Source organism: Myxocyprinus asiaticus, chromosome 19, assembly GCF_019703515.2.
Source record: "Myxocyprinus asiaticus isolate MX2 ecotype Aquarium Trade chromosome 19, UBuf_Myxa_2, whole genome shotgun sequence".
NCBI lineage: Eukaryota > Metazoa > Chordata > Actinopteri > Cypriniformes > Catostomidae > Myxocyprinus > Myxocyprinus asiaticus.
In genome coordinates, this window is record NC_059362.1 from 32,073,106 (window position 1) to 32,094,925 (window position 21,820).

At 36.4% G+C, this 21,820-nt stretch overlaps 1 protein-coding gene across 1 annotated transcript in view; it reads right to left on the bottom strand.

Annotated features, from left to right (window-relative positions):
* Window positions 1-8,880: 8,880 nt before the first annotated feature.
* The window catches only part of afg1lb (AFG1 like ATPase b), a 34,620-nt gene continuing 21,680 nt past the window's right edge, over window positions 8,881-21,820 (bottom strand). Inside the window, 8 exon segments of the mRNA XM_051644946.1 lie at window positions 8,881-8,912; window positions 8,915-8,963; window positions 11,062-11,090; window positions 11,906-12,026; window positions 12,268-12,402; window positions 13,313-13,413; window positions 13,652-13,722; window positions 14,119-14,201. Coding sequence (XP_051500906.1) covers window positions 8,881-8,912; window positions 8,915-8,963; window positions 11,062-11,090; window positions 11,906-12,026; window positions 12,268-12,402; window positions 13,313-13,413; window positions 13,652-13,722; window positions 14,119-14,201 — 621 coding nt within the window.

The following is a 21,820-nucleotide window of genomic DNA, read 5'->3' on the forward strand; positions in this document are numbered from 1 at the left end:
CTTAGGACTGACTGACTGGAGCGGAGGAGGGCGAGAATAGAAACGCAGCCTCTACCACTGACAGGGACCTGCCCCCTAGATTCCGCGCGTGGGATCGCCTCTTAAAGGGCCCGTGCTCCTGAAGCAAAGCTGCCAACAGGCGAGAGGACATGTTCAAACAAGTCACCCCAAGTACCCGTATCAGTTTATCGGATTTCCAAATATAGATTCAGTTGTTGCAAACAACCTTATCTAGAAATATTATCAAGGATGTGCTATAGATTGGAGAAAAATTTTCCAGGTAAAACAAGTAGCCAACACGTTATTGCATAATGAATGTGGTAGTAATTAGAAGTCTGAGAAAATAATCTCTTGTCTCAGCATAATCTTATTGTAGCAGAATTGCAACGATTGTTTATAGCAATTAAACAAATCCTTAAAAAAAAAAAATTGTTAAAAGAATACACATAACAGTAGATAACAACTACAGTTTTGGTGGTAATAAGTTGCATATTGAATGTCACAGCTTGCTAAAGTCACACAATACTTTCTTCAAAGCAAAATGTGCTTAAAGCAATATTCTGGGTTCAATAAAAATTAAACTCAATCGAGAGCATTTGTGGCCACCAAATGCTTACCACAAAAATTAATTTAGACTTTTGTTTATTATTATTATTATGATTAGTTTCTTCCTTTTCTTTAAAAAAGCACAAATCTGGGTTACAGTGCGGCACTTACAATGGAAGTGAATGAGGCCAATCCGTAAATGTTAAAATACCCACTGTTTCAAAAGTATAACCACAAAATGTAAACAATATGCCTGTTAACACGATTTTGCTGTAATACAATTGTTTACTTACCTTTTCTGTGTAAAGTTATATACAATTTTAAAACATTGTTGCCATGACGGTGTAATACAATAAACCAATCCCGAAAAAATAGTGATTTAAACAAGTTTACAGCTAAAATAATAAACAAACAGAAGAATTAATGTAAATGTAAATTATAAGCTATACATTTTTGCCTTTAAACCCTCCACAAATTGGACCTATTCACTTCCATTGTAAGTGCTTCACTGTAACATCGATTTTTGCTTTATTTTTTTATTTCTATTTTAAAAGAAGGGATGATTCTAAATTAATTTTTGTGGTACTCAACATTATGCCAAAAATGCTGTTGATTGGACTTAACTTGTATTAAACCTCGAATATTCCTTTTAAAAATCAAGATTTTTTGGTCAAGAAATTGAAAAGTCACCCAAAATTCACCCCAAAACAAAATATGCTAAATAATCAAGATGTTATCATCAGTGGTTTTCTTAATTAAACATGATCAAGGAGAAGGGGGAGAAAAAGAAATACATATTATCAATCTCTTTGCTTGGATCTTTGAGGGTTAAACATCCAATCACTTGAAGTAATGTTAATTAATTAAAATATTTAATAATATTAAGAACTGTACCTTTATCAGTACACTCGCCGTTTTAGATTTACGACCAATGTAGATGTATTATATTTACCTTGCTGTCTTGTAAATTTAGTTTAGCCAATTTCCCCACGTTGGCCCTTTAATCCATGTGTGAAATCGTCAGTTATGATATGCCACCCTGGTTTTATTCAAACACATGACGTAATTCATAATCAAGAACTGTTATGCGCCTTTTACTCTCCTCTCCCTGTGGCGCTCACGTCCCCCTCCCTCGTCTCAAGTCTAACCAAAACACCAGCACGTCTTTGTTCCTACAGAGATGCGTACAGCGATGTCGACGGTGAGAGCTAATGATGCTTTTGGAATGCGAATCCATCTGACACCTGTGCACATCAGCGAAAACTTGCATTAATCGGGAGAATTATCATTCCGCATCTATGCCAATTTAGCTAATAAAATGCAGCACATTCGGAAATATTATAGTAAAACAAGCATGAGCTATAGGTCAATCTTAGGTCTGATATTCGAATGTAACCATGCTGTGATATTATTGTATGTCCAACAACAAGTGGTTCTATGACAGAAAAATGCTGTTGCTCATCAACTCACAAAAGATTTCACTGCATTCATTGTGTGGATGAACAAGCACAAGCTTCTGCTTAAGACCCCTCCTTTATTCACTCCATATCTTTTCAGAATCAACCATCCCCCTCCTGTTTTTCTCATGCCGTTCTCTCTCTCTCTCTCTCTCTCTCTCTCTCTCTCTCTCTCTCTCTCTCTCAATTTCAATTTTAAAGTACTTTATTGGCATGATTGTGTTTACATACAATATTGCCAAAGCATTAATACACAAAACAGATAGTGAAAAGACAAATAATAATAATAAAACAGTAACAAATAACAATAAAAATATAATTAAAATAAGGTGCCAGGTAATGAATAAAATAAAATAAGAACTATAATAACAATATACACTATACAATATAAAATAAAATAAGCATTTAACAAGACATTATGAACATAAGAAAATAAAAATACTGTGACTGAGGTACATTAAGGTAGTGATTGGTTTCTGAGGGTGTGCATCTCAAAAATAAAAATAAAAAAAAATACTGTGAACAAAGTACAATAATAATTTTGCTGCAACTGATGCATGATTGTCCTCCTCCAGTAACACCTGCATTTGATCCGTTTCTGCTGAACTGGGAGTTTGTCAAGGTATTTCTCTCTCACCTCTGTAAATTTCTCACAGTGAAGAAGAAAGTGTGTCTCTGTCTCGACCTCACCGGTGTCACAGTGAGCACAGACTCGTTCTTCCTTTGGAAGCCATGTTTGTCTGTGTCTGCCTTTTTCTATGGCCAGACTGTGATCACTGAGCCTGTATTTGGTGAGGATCCGTCTCTGTTTTGGAACTCTTACAGTGTGGAGATTTTCCGCCAGATTATACTTTCTGTTTAGAATCCGATAACATTCCAATTTGCTTTGATTTTACTTTCATTTTCCCAATGGTCTAAATTTGAATTTTTGCTTTCTTTTATGATTTGGTTTATTCTGATTTGGTTTTGTTCAGCAGTGCTGGTCTGAAACTGGTGTTAGTGAGTTTGTGAATTTCAGAGCCAGCTGACAAATGGGACTGGTTTTAGGCTTCAACTCTTGGGTTTTAAGGGCTTCATGTTGCAGTGTGTTAGGGGAACTTGAATTTAAGTGTGTCCAGAATTTTAGGGATCGTTTTTTAATATGTATAATTAGGGTTTATCTGCCTAGTTTGGCCCGGCATGCATTAGTAGGTGTTCTTCTCTGAACTCTTAGAATGTTTCTACAGAATTCTGCATGCAGGGATTCTATAGGGTGTTTGTCCCATCTAGAGTAATCTGCCAGACAGAGTGGACCCCAAACCTCACATCCGTACAGAGCAATAGGCATAATAATACTATCAAAGATTTTACACCAAATTGTAACAGGAATGTCTATTTTGGTAAATTTGCCCTTAATAGCATAGAATGCTCTTCTAGCTCTCTCCTTTAGTGCATTCACTGCCAGACCAAACCCCCTGAAGCACTGATTTTTAGACAGAGGTAGTCATAGTGTAGGGTGTATTCTATTGCAGTGTTTCCCAGAGTGAATGTGTATCTGGTTTCCTCTAATCTGTCTTTTTTCTGGAAGATCATAATTTTATTTTATTTTTTTCAAATTGACTGTCAGGGCCCAGTTCGGACAGTAGTTCTCCAGCAGGTCCAGGTGCTGCTGTAGCCCTTGTACAGTAGCTGACAGCAGCACCAGATCATCTGCATAGAGAAGAAATTTAACTTCAGAATTATTTAGAGTAAGACCGGGTGTTGCAGATTGTTCCAGTAGCACTGCTAACTCATTAATGTAAAAGTTGCACAGAGTTGGACTCAAACTGCAGCCATGTCTCACTCCATGCCCTTGAATGAAGAATTCTGTTCTTTTATTGCCAATTTTATCTCTGCACCTGTTGTCCGAATACATAGATTTGATAGTGTCGTACATTTTACCCCCAATGCCGGATTGTAGAATTTTATAATATAGACCATCATGCCAAATGGAATCAAATGCTTTTTTAAATCAACAAAACATGCATAAATTTTGCCTTTGTTTTTTGATGAACGTGTTGGTTGACTATCGTGTGTAGCATGTGAATGTTGTCAGTGGTGCGGTGGTTTTGTAGGAATCCAATCTGACTCTTACTCAAGACATTGTACATGGTAAGGAAGGCCTGTATCCGGGCATTCAGGATACAACAGAAAGTCTTCCCCAGATTACTGTTCACACAAATGCCTTGGTAGTTATTGGGGTCAGATTTGTCTCCACTCTTATATAATGGGTGTATTAAGCCCATACTCCAGGTATAAGGAAAGTAGCCAGTTGGCAGAACCAGACTGAACAGTTTTAACAAGGCCTTCTGCATTACTACAGGGCTGTGCTTCAGCATTTCTGTTCTAATATTGTCTAAATCACATGCCTTTCTGGGTTTTAGTTTCTTAAGTGCATCTGTCAATTCTTCTCTGCTAATCTGATAGTCTAAATGGTTTTGGTTATTTTTTTTATTGTAGATTCCAATTGACTCAGCTTATTTAGCATGTTTTTCTGGTCAGGTATGAGATTTTCTGGAGAAATTTCTTTGAATAAGTTTTTTAAATAGCCTTTCCATAGTTCTCAAAATTTCCATTTAATGTCTATGTCCTGGCTGTGTTGTTTATTCAGACTGTTCCATTTCCCCCATAACTGATTATCATTAATTGAGTCTTCAGTTTCATTAAGAGTGTGGTTTAGATGTTGTTGCTTTTTGTGGCGTATTGTATTTTTATAATCCCTGAGTAATTCACAATAATTTTGTCTGGTTTCAGCTTTGTGTGGCTCTCTGTGTTTTTGGTTGGTGAGCTGTCTGAGTAGATTTCTTTTAATTTTACATTCTTTATCAAACCAAATTTCATCCCCAGTTTTAGTTTAGTTTTCTTGTTTGTACGGAGTAGGTTTGCTTTGATTGAGCACCTTTGATAAATATAATATATTTGCTGTACTGCAGAATTTACATCAATCTTATTAGCCATAACCTGTGTTATTTGAAATCTATTTATTTGGTTGGACATTTCTTTGGAGCTAATTGCGCTAAGGAATTCGGACTTTTATTTTGGGGACCATTTGTTTGTTGGGTTTAGTTTGAACAGGTTGCTGGGCTCTTGGTCTGTTCTATGGTGTTGAATTTTCTTTAGGAACACATTCATTTGACAGTGGTCTGATAAGGAAGACTGTGGTCTGACAATGAATGCACGTATGTAGGAAGGGTCCATGTCTGTAATGGCATAGTCGACTACACTAGCCCCAAGTGCTGAGCAGTATATGAATTGACCTAAAGAGTCCCCTCAGATCCTAGCATTAAGCATTTACAGACCCAGGTCTCAACAGAGACACACTAACTTCTTACCGTTTTTGTTGACTGTACTGTCCGGATTGTTCCGTGTTTGTGACAAGGAGGAGGGCGGGGCCAGTCCGTGAGGACACATGGTTGATCCTGAATCGGGCTAATCAGCCGGTAGGGGGATGAAGACGAGCCGGAGGCGCCAGTTCCAGAGGGAGAGAGACGCACGCATGTGTGTCTGTTCGTTATGTTTTATGTTGTTTTAAGTTCATTTATATCATTAAACCTTTACGTTGACTGTTCACCCGGGTCCCGCCTCCTCCTTGTCCATCCTTATACTGTTACAGTATTGTAGTGGTGGGGGTTAGATGTGTGTTGGCTTTCAGTATGTAGTTATTCCCATGGGAAACTATAATGTCCGACTCTGAACCTGTCCTTGCATTTAGGTCCCCACATAACATCACATTCCCCTGGGCCTGGAATTGGCTGGTTTCCATCTGAAGCTGATCAAAATGATTGTCCTTGTAGTATGGAGACTCTGATGGAGGTATGTAGGCTGCACAGATGTAACAGTCCTTATCACAGTCTATGATGCCTTTTTTGAGTTTAAGCCAAACATGTGTTGAGTCTTTTTTCATGACTGATAGGTTGTTTTTTAAAGTCACTTTGTACCAAATGATGACCCCACTCTCTCAGTGATGAGCTCTCTCTCTCTCGCTCTCTCTCTCTCTCTCTCTCTCTCTCTCTCTCTCTCTCTCTCTCTCTCTCTCTCTCTCTCCTTTGTTCCTACACAACCCTGTACAGATTAAAAAAGAATCCTAACCGTGCAGATGTAAACACTCACAAAAACACTTGTAGAATTATTCTTCAGTACCTGGAACACCCGGGTTCCCTTAATTTCACTGCAGAGATCAGCGCATCTGTTGTCATGTGGATGCTAAGAGATGACATATAATGTGTCAGCCCATAGTCTTTTTGTCTAATAAATGAATGCATGATTTAATTTGGTGCTTACTGGGTCTAAAGGATAAAAGAGGATATGGGGATATATAGAGGATATAATTGCCCTTATTGTTTGTTGGAGAGGGTCCCTATGATACCTTTTCTCTCACAGTGAAAAGAAAGGGACCTGCAGTATGCTCTACTAATGTGATCTTAAAACAATAATATAGAGCACGTGGGTGCGTACAGGCAACTGAACTATCTACTGCTGCCACCTTGTGACTAAAAAGAGAAATTACAGGAAAGAAGGCTTGTGATGAGATATTTGCATTGACCATACAGTAGCGGCCTTAACATGCCCACAGAGTTTATGCTCATTATTGTGGCTGGTCACAAGAAGACAATACATGGATTTAAAATAACTCTTACTGTAAACCTTATTATTTTCAGTCTAGCATTTAAAATGTCCAAAACTAGTACATATGGACTGTTTGACGTAATTTAACAATTTCTATAATTTAAGCAAGTATAACTGCATAAATTCACATTTGACACAAAATATATGGCATTACATTTACATTATATACAGTATGTCCTTAAAAGTTGGGACTCTGTTTGGTTTTCCAAACAAAAACCACAAATTGCACAGTCCACTAGAGTGTGCTAGACATCTTCCCATTTCCTATTATGACGCGCATCCCTTTTACTACTTTATCGCTATGCAACTGTGCATTAGTTTTACATATTCACAGAACTGTGAGCATTTGGATGTTTCCAATTGCTTTTAAGATGCAGAATCAATAAAACAAGCCGTACAGTTGGCATCTGTTTATGGTGATGTAAATGTACTGAATGTTTTGAGAGGTCATGTGGGATCTACAAACATTTAATGGGTTCTGAGATTAATATGGTTCCCACGTGTCCTGGAAAAACGGGAATTTTGCAATGCAGTTTTCCAGTCATGGAAAAGTCATGGAAAATTAGAAAAATACCTAAATGTCCTGGAAAATAATTATTTGTCATGGAAAATATTTTAGTATAATGTGACTGTGTTGCTAATAAAGTTTCTGTTACATGTACAAAAACATGTTAACGATCAGGACTCTGAATAGGTGTGTAGCAGCCAATAATGTAATAACTACCGTTAATGTAATAACTGCCAATAATGTAATACATTTTTTATAATGTTTTTATTAACCCAGCCAATAATGTAATAGCCAGCCAATAATGTAAGAACTTATTACATTATGGGCAAAAAGTTATTACATTATTGACTTTTAATGTATTAATAATGGAAAATGTATTACGTTATTGGCAGTTATTACATTAACGGTAGTTATTACATTATTGGCTGCTACAAGATGTCATATACATATATACTCATTTGGATCGTTTTGTCACTGCTGGCTGCGCATTGTGAAACAATGTCAGTGGTTAACATGTCATGAACGAATCCTTGTCACATACTTTCTCTGCTGTCATCTCTGCTATGAAAAAAATAGTTTAAGTATAATTATAATTGTACAAAATATGATTTTTTCCCCCTTTCAACATAACTGTTGTGTTAACCACAAAAACATTTGAGTTATGAACTTTAGACAACGATGGCTGTCAGACCACTGATTTCATGGTGATCACAAAATCTAGTCATAAAAATGGCATAAGATATGAAACACAGAATGTCATGGGATATGACATATCTGAACGAAAATGAATGTTTGAATGCACAATAAATCAAATTAAAATTGCGATTTGTCCTAGTGTGATAAAAGTTTAGCTGTTTCTCAATGTCTGTTCTTTTTGCGTTCTTACATTCTTGTGGACTTGTTTGACATCATTACCCACCTCAAAATAATAATAATAAAAAAAAAAATTAAAATAAAAAAAAATAGTTAAGAGGTTGTTGAATGTACATATCGTAGTACTTCTCAAAACTCGCATAGATGTTACCTCCTTACGTCCTCCTGTCTTCCAAGTTTGCTCTTTTAAGGTAGTGAGACATGACTGATTTTCACAAGAATGCATTTTTAGCATCGAGAAACACCCTCTGTATTTTAACTGAATAAATGTAATCTGCAAGTGATGCATGCTTCAAAATGAACGTGTGAAGCAGGCTGCTAATACACTGAAAATACCTCATCATGGGGGTTGTACTTGCTTGTTTTTACTGGGGTGTTACAAACCCCCCCCGCCCGAATCTACACCCGTCATCACACGTGCTCTTGTGTGTGTGTGTGTGTGTGTGTGTGTGTGAGAGAGAGAGAGAGAGAGAGAGAGAGAGAGATGACAGAGCACTCTGAAGTATGCAGCTCATAAATACTATGGGGGGAATTCACTAAGAATGAATTGTGCCTGATAAAAGCACCGTTTTTTGGGGGGGGGTTTTGGCACGCGCTGTCTGTGATTGTTTACACTGGGCCATGTGGTGAACTGCTTATCTGGAGCTGTGGACCTACAGTCGAAAACCCTAACGGCAAAAAAAAAATCTTGGTTTATAATGGACGCATATTTGTTTTTTGTTTTTTTTTTGCTTAAATATTACACTTGTTGGGCACATAAAATGTCCTGGAAATGTCCTGGAAAATTGTGCCTTGAAAAAAGTGGGGAACCCTGGATTAAGAGGTAGTTGATGACTGCAGGGGAGTTTCAGTTCACATTTTACTCCGATCTCTGCTAATCCAGTTTGCATCTCTGTGAGGCGAGACAATGTCCTCTGGAAGGGAAAAATGTCCACCTCCACTAGAGGTCACTAGGAGGTTAAAGACTTTTAGTTTGAAGTTTTGTTTTTGTTGTGCCTCTTTTCTCTGTGTTCCCTTTGATTCATCCCAGCTGTGTCTTGTTACTGGATTAGACCCAAGACAGGGAAAACATAAGGGCTATATATACGCAACAACAAACAAGGGTAACAAGACAACTGGGTTGTATTCCAGAAAGCAGGGTTAACTTACCGTCACATATACCCTGAACTCTCGGTTGATTTACCCATTCCTTGCTTACTCTGGGTGTGTTGGTTCCAGAACACCCGCGCGGGGTTAGTTCACTCAACCAAGAGTTTGAAACTCAGAGTTTGTGCGCATTCACGGTGAACTCAGAAAGGCATTCTCAGCAGATCGCCGAATCCACGAGTCACCATGGAAGCTAAGAAGAAAGGTGTGCCATATTTCAGTGAAGCAGAACATGAAGTTTTAATGACTGCAAACCAGCATTATTTCATCTTCACTCGTAATAGCGATAGGAGCTACATTGGTTTAGGACTGAGAGTTTGCTTGACAGAAATTATACTGAATCATTGCGTGAATCTTTTAATTAATAAAACTATAAAGTTCTACCATACATATAAAAGCTTAATTCAACATTAATATTAGACCTCTCTCGCCTACATTATTGTTTAATAGGTCGACCATTATGTTATTTGTTTGCACTGAACTTCATTATGAGTATTAACATTAATATTCTATTAATATTATGATAATAGGCTATAGGTTTTATATATATTTTATTTTAAGATTCATTCTTAATGGTATTACCATGATCTGTGCATGCTAATTTTATTTTACTGTATGTCATGTGAACTGCATGTATTTCCTTTATTTAATACCATTTGATGTACCCAGTTGGGGTTTCTAAAAACTTAGAATCATATCACCTTTAATTTCCCTCAGTTACTGATAGTCTCATTGTATTAATAGACCCTCTTTCAATTGTAGGATCTCCCACAGTTGTCATCATTATCCATAGATTTAATGTAATGTTTTTTTAGTAGGCCACACATGATTATTCATGTGCATTATAAGATGAAGATCTGCTGTAACAGAGGTGGACAGTGATAGGAGTTACATGTCCATTGTGTTCTTTTCACATTTGATGTGGCATTAAAACTTGTCATGTTGTGTTGTCATGTACAGTAGGGTCCATCTGCCACCACCAACTTGGTACGGAATGAAATTATGTTGTTTTAATTGAAGATCGTGTCTGACTATACATTATAGATGTTCATGATCTCAGCATTAGGGAAAAGTAACTCATCTCTTCCTTGTTGATAGGAAGCTGTAAAAGGTCCCTATTGAAATGCTGAACAAAAATTTAATTTAGAGATGGACCATGTACAGTTTCTGATGGAGTAGAGGAGGCTGAGCATAGCTAAATGAGGGCACTGTGGGTGACTCTAAATGACAGAATGTCTCATTTATATTTTCAGATAATACAGTAATGTACAAGTCTGGAAATGTGTGCATTTATATGTACAGTAGCCTACATGAATGAGAGTGATAAGAAATAAAATCTCTAATCTGTGGTCTGTGAAATTATCACATATTATCTAGTTAGTGGAGAAGAATAAGGAGTGATTAATTGCTTAAGCTTTTAATTGGCAGACATTACCTACATATTGATACTATGAAATGTCATTTTATAAATAACATTAATATTCATTGACTGAACGAGCTGTAATAGAATGTGGGTGCTATAATAATTTTATTCTATGAAATTTATAGAATAAAAAATGATTTATTAGAAGGGCTAAATATAAATACATAAAGCCCTGTCTTCACAGTGAAGAGTGTGGGGGAATTTCCAATGTGTTCTGTGTTAAAAAATATTACAGTATTAAAACCTTCCCATTAAAAGTTAAAGCACAATGTACACAGTTTGTTCACTTTTGAATGCAAATCTGCGGTGTGAGACTGGAAATGCCAGAGTAAAGAAGGTAAGATTGCAGTTTACTGTAATATTGCTTTTAAAAGTATAATATTGTGTGTAATCTGAACTTTCCCGCCCACTGTGCCGCTATTAAAAGGGCACGCATGCGCTGACAGCCTCTGAAACATACTAACATCTACCTGAAATAAACTAACTCTGTAACATCACCTACTCCGGAGCAGGTTATGTTCAGAGAGTAAGTTGCTATGGCTACTAACATACCCTGAAAGTTACCTCCGTTTTTGGAACCGAAAGCTGAGGTTATCCGTTAACTTATCCGTAAACTTACCCAGGTATGTCGCATAACCTGCTTTCTGGAATACACCCCTGGGATGGAAGAATCAGAGGGAACACAGAGAACAGAGGCACAATAAAAACAAAAGTGGAAGTCTTCAACTTCCTAGCGACCGCTAGAGAAAATGTCCCAAAAATATTACAGGGAATAGTGGTCAACTGATCTATCTATCTATCTATCTATCTATCTATCTATCTATCAGAAATGTACATTGGGGTGTTCTGTGTTATATTTTATGTAGTTTAGTTAATGTTTATTGCATTATTTTAGGGTCACATGTGTTGCCCTGATGGTGTTTTGCGTTTGTGTGAGTGACACTATGCATTAATTATTGCTCAGGGCCACTCTTGATGAACTTTAAGTCATCCTGTGGCCTTTGTTTTTAATAAATATGGTTACTTTTTATAGTTCCAGGTTAGTATATTAAGTTCATATCATTTAATAATATAAATGGTAGTAATCTGTAAAATATACATAAAAATATTGATTAAAAATCTGGTCACCATATTTTTTTGAGTAAATTTTGCAACCACAGCTGCCGGTATTTTACTGTAAATTTAATAGATCTTTTTTTAGCACGGAACATGGAACATTCGTTTAATTTATGTGAATAACCTATTTGTGCTATTGTAATGGTAATAAGTTATAATGTAATGTCTATAGGTGGCATTGTTAGGTTGTTGTCATTACATCGGTCAGGCCGAGTTCATCTAGCATTAGGCGATCTCTCGCCTCCTCTCCAGTCATCGGTCCCTGATCCAAGAGACGGTCTAATGGTACATCAGCCAACATCACCACTCTAACCTGAGTGAGAGTTTTGGGCAAAGACTGAGTGAGCAATCGTAGATGTTTTGAGCAAGATACATCACAGGAGATTATGATAAGGAAATTAGGAATCTGAAAAGATATTATGGAACAAACGTATTTTATGAATGCTCATAAATCTCAAGTGTTTTTAATGTTGAACAGAGACCTGTTTAAGGCCTATATGTGGTTGCAGGAATTAATGTCAGTATGCATTGCAGAGAGTCATATGGCATGTTACCTTTTGGTCGTAAATGTTGTCAATGAGAGTGATGAGGCATTTAGCTTGGTCCTTCATTCCAAGTCGAAGTTGAGGAACATGCCGTATGATGACTGTGTCAAAATGCCGGGTGATTTCTAAATAAGCACCCAATGGCTTTGACCAACAAACAAATACACACACACACAAACAAGGTAACATTAAAAGACTAGTAAAAAGAGATCCTTTTGACATATTGGTGACAACAGTTAGTGAGCTCCCTTGCTTAAAACATAACATACGTACGCATAAAAGCATAAATTCATTTGTTTTAGCATCAGAGGCCTCTCCACCTAGATGGTAAATAAGTGGGGAAACTTCACTGATGTTGTCTCTGAAGCCTAGGTGCATATGTTTTTACCCATACATCTCTCTTATCTCATGTGCTCATTTCCTCTTCAGTTTCTGTCTCTACTCTTCATTTCCCCCTATATTCTGTATCTTCTCAGGGTAACATGTCTCTCTGTGGTAACTAAGTGGAAAGGCACATTAACACATGCTGACATAGTCCCAACTGCATTAGTCCGACCATGAAGATGAAGAAGTTGAGGACTCTTCAGACAAATACACACACATTCAGGTACACACACACGCACACACACCCTCTCAGTACAATGAAGTGAACAGTGCTCTCAAAAGCACTGAAGGACGCAGAGACGGTGCCTCACCTCCATTAGAGAGCAGCATGCTTGTTCTTTCTTTCCCTCACAAACAAAAAAGGGAGCATCAAACTGGTAAACTAAGTCCAAGGTTACATATAAACAAGCACACACACACACAAGCTGGCTTGGCCATAGACAGGGCTGCAATGATAAATTAAAAAGTGCAGATGGATGGATGGACATAAAAAGTGATTAAAAAAAAGGAGAACGTTATAGAAAGGAAGATAGCTTGAGAGGGTAAACTATGTTATCCTTCTACACTACACATACCCAGATCCAAAACTTAAAAAAAAAAGAAGACGACAAAAGAGGCACAACAAACCAGATCTCAGATCAGCATTTGAAGTCAATTTCTATGGACTCACTCACTCGCACAGCTCTTGGAAGGTACAGTTTGCGATGGTTCCACATGTCCGGCTAAGGATTACCTCTCTTCCCTGCACATTAAACACTCTTGGCCTTGTTACTATAAACACAATTAGAGTTAGACATACAGGTACTGCATTGAATGCTTAAAAGATCAGGCAAAAGAAAGATCTATTAATTTAACACAGAAATTATAGGGTCTACACATAAAGACAGTCATGACTAAAAGATCAAAACCTCTCTCTCTCTCTCTCTCACACACACACACACAAAGTCAAGGAAACATACACACTTAATCTTAAAACCCCATCTATGCAAAGGCAAATTAACTTGCTTACCATCATTTTGTCTGTAAGACAGTTCCTCAAATAGCGTATTGACAGCGTTTTCTGCATCAGGCTCACTTGATCTGTGGAAAGCGAGTGAAAGAGAGAGATGAAAAATGAAATTAACAAGGTTTGAAGTGGTCACATCAAACAGTGCATGCTGAAGGCCCGTGTTTGAATTTTCACTGTGCCTTAATGGAACAAGATGTTGGATTCAAAACACAAACATTAAGAGAGTGTGAATAAGAGTGAGCAGCAATCAGGTGTCAACACAAACGTATGCATATTAACAAGCCCTAAAAGAACAGCTGCTGAGGGTTTATAATAAGTCAGCAGAAGACACTGTGTATATTTATATGCACTCATTCAATCAGTACAGCTTTTTAATAATTACCACTTTAATGTTTTTTGCTCTGAAACTGTTGTTATATTCATTTTTCACTCATATCTTTTGTAATGCTCCAAAAGTTTTTTTTTACATGCAGTATAGTCTTCCAGCTAGCTCCATTTCTCTTGTCCGGTAATCTATTCCAGTGTCAAGACTGATTGTATGACAGTGCTCCTGTACAGCAAAGGGAGAAATATGGGAAAAGATACTGCTTAAAATTAAGGAGAGGGAAAGTGTTTAAAAGTAAGTGTTAAATGATATGGCTTTTTTGATGGTGTGGCTTGTGTTTTGGCTGGCAATACAGAGCATACCCCTAGGGGGTGATAATGCCACATGTAGTTTACTAATACTCTATTTTAATTGGTATTAAAAAAATAATAGTCACACCATGGGATCCATGTGGAACTTTTCAAAACCATATAACTAAGTCTTAGATTAAAGGATTATTCTGGGCTCAAGCGATAGCATTTGTGATTAATTTGACTGGTCCCTCCTTTAAAAAAAAAAAAAAAAAAAAAAAAAAAAAAAGCTAAACTGAGAATACAGTGAGGCACTTACAATGGAGGTGAATGGGGCTAATTTTTGGAGCATTTAAAGGCAAAAATGTGCCATTTATAATTTTAAAAAGGCAGTTTTATTAGCCTAATTCTATTGTTAAAACTTCTGTATTCTTTAAGATGTAAAGTTGTTTAAATCATTGCTTTTGTGGAATTACAGGGTTTATGGTCGTCATGGCAACAAAGTTGTAAAATGTTTATATAACTTTATACAGAAAAGGTTCGTAAGCGATTTTATCACACTAAAATATATGATAACATGTATATTTTTTCCTGTTTTGAGTTTATACTTTGAAACAGTGGGTATTTTAATGTTTATTATTGGCCCCATTTACTTCCATTGTAAGTGTCTAACTGTAACCAGATTTGTGCTTTTTTTTTTTTTTTTTTAAGAAAAAGAGGGGCAAGTCTACATTAATGTTTGTGATAATCAACAGTATGCCACATATGCTGTTGATTGAGCTTAACTTGTATTGAACCCATAATATTCCTTAAAGATTTACTTTTTCTAATGACTTTGAACTATGTTAACATATATTAGCCAATTTAAAGATTACCGTACCTACAAAATTTGATCTTATATAGATTAAACTTTAGGCTAAATACATTCTTACAACATCCTTTTAGTGAGAGATTAAGGGATAAACTTTATCAGTCACAATGAAAGTATAGAGAAAACTCTAAAATGCACTTTTTTTTATTTTATGAAATTGCCTTACTGCTTAACAATTTAAAAGAAACAAAAATGAACTGATATTTAGGTATGGTTCAAAATTAGTATGCACTACTACTAACTCTTTCACTACTTTTAGACCTGTCAGCCACTCTGTGGAGTGACGATGTTGAACCAGACTGTATCAAACTTTTATGATGAGAAAAAAAAAAAAAAAAACTGAACAAAATGCTAGAGGCATGATGACAAAAATGACTGATGAAAAGGAAGGGTGATTATTTTTAACAGGATGTGGATATTATGTGATATTTAGGCGAGAGGCCTTTGCCTGAATCAGTCCTCAATGACAGCTCCAGCGAATTATGAAATCAGTGAATTTTCCACCACCCTCCTCCTTGAACTAAAGATAATTAGCAATCACCACACAGAGCGAGAGAGAAGCGATCTATTCCTCTTTTTCCTGTATCTCTCGCCTCTTCCCCCCATTCTCCAATGCTGTCAACTTTTCTCTCTCGAGCGCAGAGTTCCGCGTCCGAGCCAATTGGCTGAATCAGCCATAATGACAGGCTGACAAACCACGAGCAGAAGAACTCAAAAGGAAAAGTGTCACTTCATCAACCACGCTCGACCTCGTTACCAGGCCACCATGTAAACAGCCGCCACAGCTACGACAACCACGCTTCCCCAACAACCATCAAACTGGGTTATTCCTCTGCACGCCCCATTCTGACATTATTTTTTTTCTTAAAACTTCCCTTTTTCATGAGCATATCTTAACGGTTGATGGGCCATCTCGAGGGAGAGACAGAAATCGTGAGAAGGGAGAGGGGGAGAGAAATACAATCAGTAATGATTCCAGTGCGTGGTTTTGTATAATCAGTTGAAGACACGTCCTCTTGTGGATCATTGCATGATTATGGCCTTTGATGGGTTCATTAAAGACTCATAACTCCTCAAAGATCTTCATCGTCAGCTCTTATCAACTCAGAATGCACTTTGCCACACACAACTCTGATGCACAACCTCAGCCTTCAACAATACCCTCCAGACACCCAACCAATATGCAGATTCTCCTAACTAACTGGCCTTTTAATAAAATAACTTTACATTTATATTTATCAAACTGTGTGTTCCTATGGAATTAAAACTGCAACCAAAAAATACATAATTTCAGATTTAGTACTGGTTGGCAGTATAGCTAAGCAGCAGTGGTGAGTTATTTATGGCTATTGTTTAATGGACATTTTAACTGTTTATTGATTTTTTTTAAACACAGAATGGTCACCACTTCATACTTGCATCAGCATAGATTTCAAAATTCAATTATTTGAATGCCCTGTATGGCATGATTGACCATAAATTGTTTATATCATGTCATAATTATACAGTCAAAGTTATAATCAGGCCCAGATGGAATTATGAAAATTGTCATTCATAAAAGTTATATGCATTCCCCACCACATGCAAGTTTGTTTTCTTAATATTCTGGCAAATTTAATGATGCTTCCAGAGCTATAAATAAGAGTACTATAGTTTCATATTGTTCCCAGCTACATTTACTGGATGCCCACAGCTTCCCTCCAAAGCAATTTAGAATAAGAATGAAGTGGGGGAAAAGTCTTTCTCTATCTGTCTGTCTTCCTCTCTTCAACACTCCTCAAAAAAGTTGCCTTTGAGTTTTTCAAAGCAAGGGTTGCCATTGAGCTCCAACAAAAGCCAAGGATAGCTTGCGATTGGACCCTGATGTGGTCCACTACCTCATTACTGACAGCCGAAAACATTTGATGCTTTTTTCCCTCCTGTTTGGGAGGAAGGAGGGTGGATTGACAGAGCCTGGCTTAAGGAGCGCGCGCTGGGAGAACTAAAAAAGAGAGGTGGCAGAGGGGGACAGGGGGAAAGGTTGTAGTCCATTCATCTTTGTGTGTCTTACAGCCTCTGTGGTTGCAGAAAAGAAAAAGGGGGGTGGAAGTAGGGGTGGAGTAAAAAGAGAATGAGAGACAGCTTAAAACAGTGCCTTTATGCTTTTGAGTCCAGGACGACTCCTCTTACATCAAAGTGTTTTTACCACTGTGGTGTGTGATTTTGTCTCTCTCAATATGTGTGTGTCTTGAGTGAATGTACTGAGAGATTAGGTGACTAGTGAGTGTGCATGTGTGAGAGAGCGAGCGCATGGGGTGGTTAACGACGTGAACCCACTAATTACGCCTAATTATCTATTCCCTTTACATGTAACCGGCTTTGTTAGTGATGCAGAGCACTCTCAAAACATACTCAAAATGTTCTCACAACCTCTACTTGCCCTGTCCAAGACTCTTAAAGAAAGATCACCTTTGGAACATCTGTCTTGCTTTGAAAGCGTGGAACCCCAGAACTCCACAGGCCAAAGCCCTTATCCTCTCCATCACAATCACTCTCTCCTTAGTCTTTCCTAGAAACATAACTGACCAACTTTAGTGGTGACTTGGCAAAACACGATCTTTTGAGTGAATGATATAGGCTGTGTCTCGTTTGGAAGGCTGCATCCTCTGGAGGTCACATTTGTCGGCCTCATACGTCATCGAGCCTGTCTCGTTTCATAAAAGTGAGTAGAACACTTCGAATGCAGCCTTCGAATGTGACCCTCTTTCACGGGAATTCGGAGGATGCATGAGGTGTATCCTTCGTGGGCACTCACAATCCACAATTCTTTGCTTCAATGGAAATGTCTAAAAAAAAAAAAAAAAAAAAATGGATTTATGGCCAATTGGCCCATAAATATGATGTTCAAACGCAAGGAAAGTTCATTCCCAAGTTGAAGTACCTCAGTAGATGGGTGCAGAGTATATAATATGTATTATTTTATTAATATATAATTAAAATAAAGTATAGACTAAAAGTACACCAGTAAAATCTATTTTCTTTTCTCTTTACATCTTTATAAATCTCCTAAAATGTACCTCATACATTCCATTCTAAAGGGACTTTGTTCCCTTCTCACTCAAAGCGCTCCCGCTTGTTAAAGAGTGGCGTGTTGTCATAGCAACCATGTTACGTTCCGTTTCCGTTTGTCCTACGAAGGCCGTCTCGTTTAAACGAGATTTAAAGGAGGACAATCGGTATACTGCAGCCTTCAAAAGACGCATCCTACCTAGCATGCAGCCTTCCAAACGAGACACAACCATAGACTGTTAATGAGTGCCAAAACACCTCTAATGTTGGTCTTAGGGCGGGCGTACACGGTGCGATTTTTGGCTTACGAGCAGCTCACGATAATTTTTTTAAACTGGCAAAACATTCGAGCGCTGTCGGCTTGAATTCCTGAGGTGCGTGCGGGTGAATGTGCCGATTTGGCGATCTACCTGATGTTGACCAACCAGGAGAAGGTGTTACACCTCACACGATCGATGAAAACGGAGTGTTCATTAAGCCTTTACACATTTGTAGAAAATGGTCGTGTTAAAACTGTGTTTTCCCATATTATCCACGACCACATCACTAGGAAGGATTCTATAGAAATGCCATGCTGTTCTCTGCTCTTCAAACAAATCATTTGCCATACGGGTTGCGCTAGAAAACAATCTTCATCTCTCTGACGGAAAAAGTTGTAAAATCAGTCATGGTCTATTTTTATTCGTCATACTTGCATTCGTTTCAGTTCTAGGGCGACATTTAGTGGGTATAGCATTATGGCAAGCCGAATTGACTTTATTCATTCACAGGAAATTAATTGTTGATATCAACAATTACATTTTCACTAGTTAGAATGCTAATTATTGATATAAAGAATTTTAATTTTCACTAGTGGAAATGCAAATTGTTGATATCAGTAATTACATTTCCACTAGTAAAAACGTGAAATCTTGATATAAAAAATGACATCACTCGCAGAAATCACATTCTTGATATAAAAAATGGAATTTCAACTAGTTAAAACCCTACTTTATATTTATAATTGAACTTTCACTAGTAACGTTTCACACTGATATGTCTTTCACTCTTATTCAAAACGCAATTATTGATATCAAAAATTTGTTTCTTACTAGTTGAAAGTCCAATTTTACATATCAACAATTATTTTCTTACTAGTAAAAAATATAATTTTTGATATCAAGAATGTAATTTCTACTAGTGGAAATGCCCATTTTTGATATCAGCAATTAAGTTTCAAATAATAAGAATGCTAATTTTTGATTTAAGATATTCAGTGTTCACTAGTGACAGTTTTAATTTCTGATATCTGTAATGTAATTGTTACTAGTAAGAATTTTGTTTAGACATACACTCCAAATTATTGATATCAGAAATCCCAATTGTAACATGTTGAAATACATTTACAGATATCAAGAATTATAATTTAACTAGTGAAACTTAATTTCTTTATATCAGGAATTTATATTTTTACTAGTAACAATGTAATTGTTGATATCAAAAATTATATTTTTACTAATAAGAAGTACATTCTTGATATCAAGAATTAACATTCTAACTAGTGAAAATTGAATTGTTGATATTTGTAATTACCTTTGCATAGTTGTGGTGTCCTTTTAACTTTTAATCACATGTAGGAAATGAATTGTTGATATCAACAATTCAATTTTCACTAGTTAAAATGCTCATTCTTGATATCAGGAATGTATTTTCTACAAGTGGAAATACAAATTGTTGATATCAGTAATTACATTTACACTAGTAAAAATGTGAAGTCTTGATATCAAAAATGACCACTCACAGAAATCACATTCTTGATATCAAAAATGGAATTTCAACAAGTAAAAACATTCTTGATATCTGTAACTGAGTTCTTACATGTTAAAAAGGAATTTTTACATGTTAAAATGTAATTTTAACTAGTTAACATGTTCATTTCAGAAATCATAAATTCCTTTTTGGATATGTGCATAATAATGAGGAGTACTTACGAGTTCCTTATGTACCTTATGAATATTCAAAAAAGAAAGGTGTCGAACCTCGCAGAGGATACGCAAGGGGACAAGAGAACCGCTGATTCATCCCCACGATCCGTTTCCTCTGTTGTTTATAAACCACACTTTTATTTTTCATATCAACACCACAGAGTGTATATTATTGTTATATTTCATAACATTGTATGATTTTGTAATGTGTATCAAGATATGTCCATCTGCAGAGCCACAGCAGTTTCAGGACCGCAGCGCCAGGCCCTATGCGGTGTTAGTAGATTAGCGGCATCTACCATTTGGAGCGGTTGCTGTCCTTTTCTGCATATCGCTGCCCCCTTCCACATATCGCGGCGCAGTTTTGTGGCACGTTCTGCATAACATGTCGGCCCCATTTCGCAGCTGGCCCACCGGGAAAAGTTCCGGTTCTCCCAAATACCAGTCTGCCACTGCTTAAGGCTGATTTATACTTCTGTGTCAAACCTGCTGCTCTGAAAAAACATAAAAAAACATGCCGCTCATATGTGTGTATCTAATATTAAAGCCGCAAATTAATTTTTTAAACATTGAAAGAAAATGAAAATTGAGCCATTTCCCCCTTTCTCTTTATTCCTTTTTAAATAGAAAATGAAATAGTCAACAGTAAAATGAGTTTGTATCTGCTTATTCTATTAATCAGTGTTAAAACCAATAAAGAAGAAACCAAATTTGTCATTTTTGGGTTTAAAAAGTAAAAAAGAATGGACTCAAAAGTACACGGACCTTCCACTAGTAGAAATTACATTCTTGATATAAAAAATTCTATATTTACTAGTAAAAAAATAATTGTTGATTGGAATTTGATTGGAATAAGAATTTTTTTTTTAATTTTTTATATCAATAACTGCATTTTGAATAAGAGTGAATGACATTTCAGTGTGAAACTTTACTAGTGAAAATTCTGTTATAGATATAAAAAATTATGGTTTTTACTAACTGAAATCCCATTTTTGATAAAAAATTTGATTTCTGCGAGTGATTATGTCATTTTTTATATCAAGAATTCGTGTTTTTACTAGTGGAAATGTAATTACTGATATCAACAATTGCCATTTCCACTAGTGAAAATTACAATTCTTGATATCAAGAATTAGCATTCAAACTATTGAAAATTTAATTGCTGACATCAACAATTCACATCCTGAAATGAATAAAAGTAAATTTGGCTTGCAACAGTATCAGAGGTCACTGTGAAATTTAACTAATGAAAATTAAATTACAGATATCAAGAATTACGTTTTTTACTAGTTGAAATTCCATTTTTGATATCAAGAATGTGATTTCTGCGAGTGATGTCATTTTTTTATATAAAAAAAATGCACGTTTTTACTAGTAGAAATGTCATTATTGATATCAACAACTGGCATTTCCACTAATGAAAATTACATTTTTGATATCAAGAATTAGAATTTTAACATCAACAATTCATATCCTGCAAATGAATAAAAGCTAAAACGGCTTGCCATAATAGCATCTGTTATAATTGTATATTCATGATAGTGGAGATATATATATATATATATATATATATATATATACACACACACACACACACACACTCACACTGGTGGTCAAACGTTTGGAATAATGTACAGATTTTGCTGTTTCAGAAGGAATTGGTACTTATCA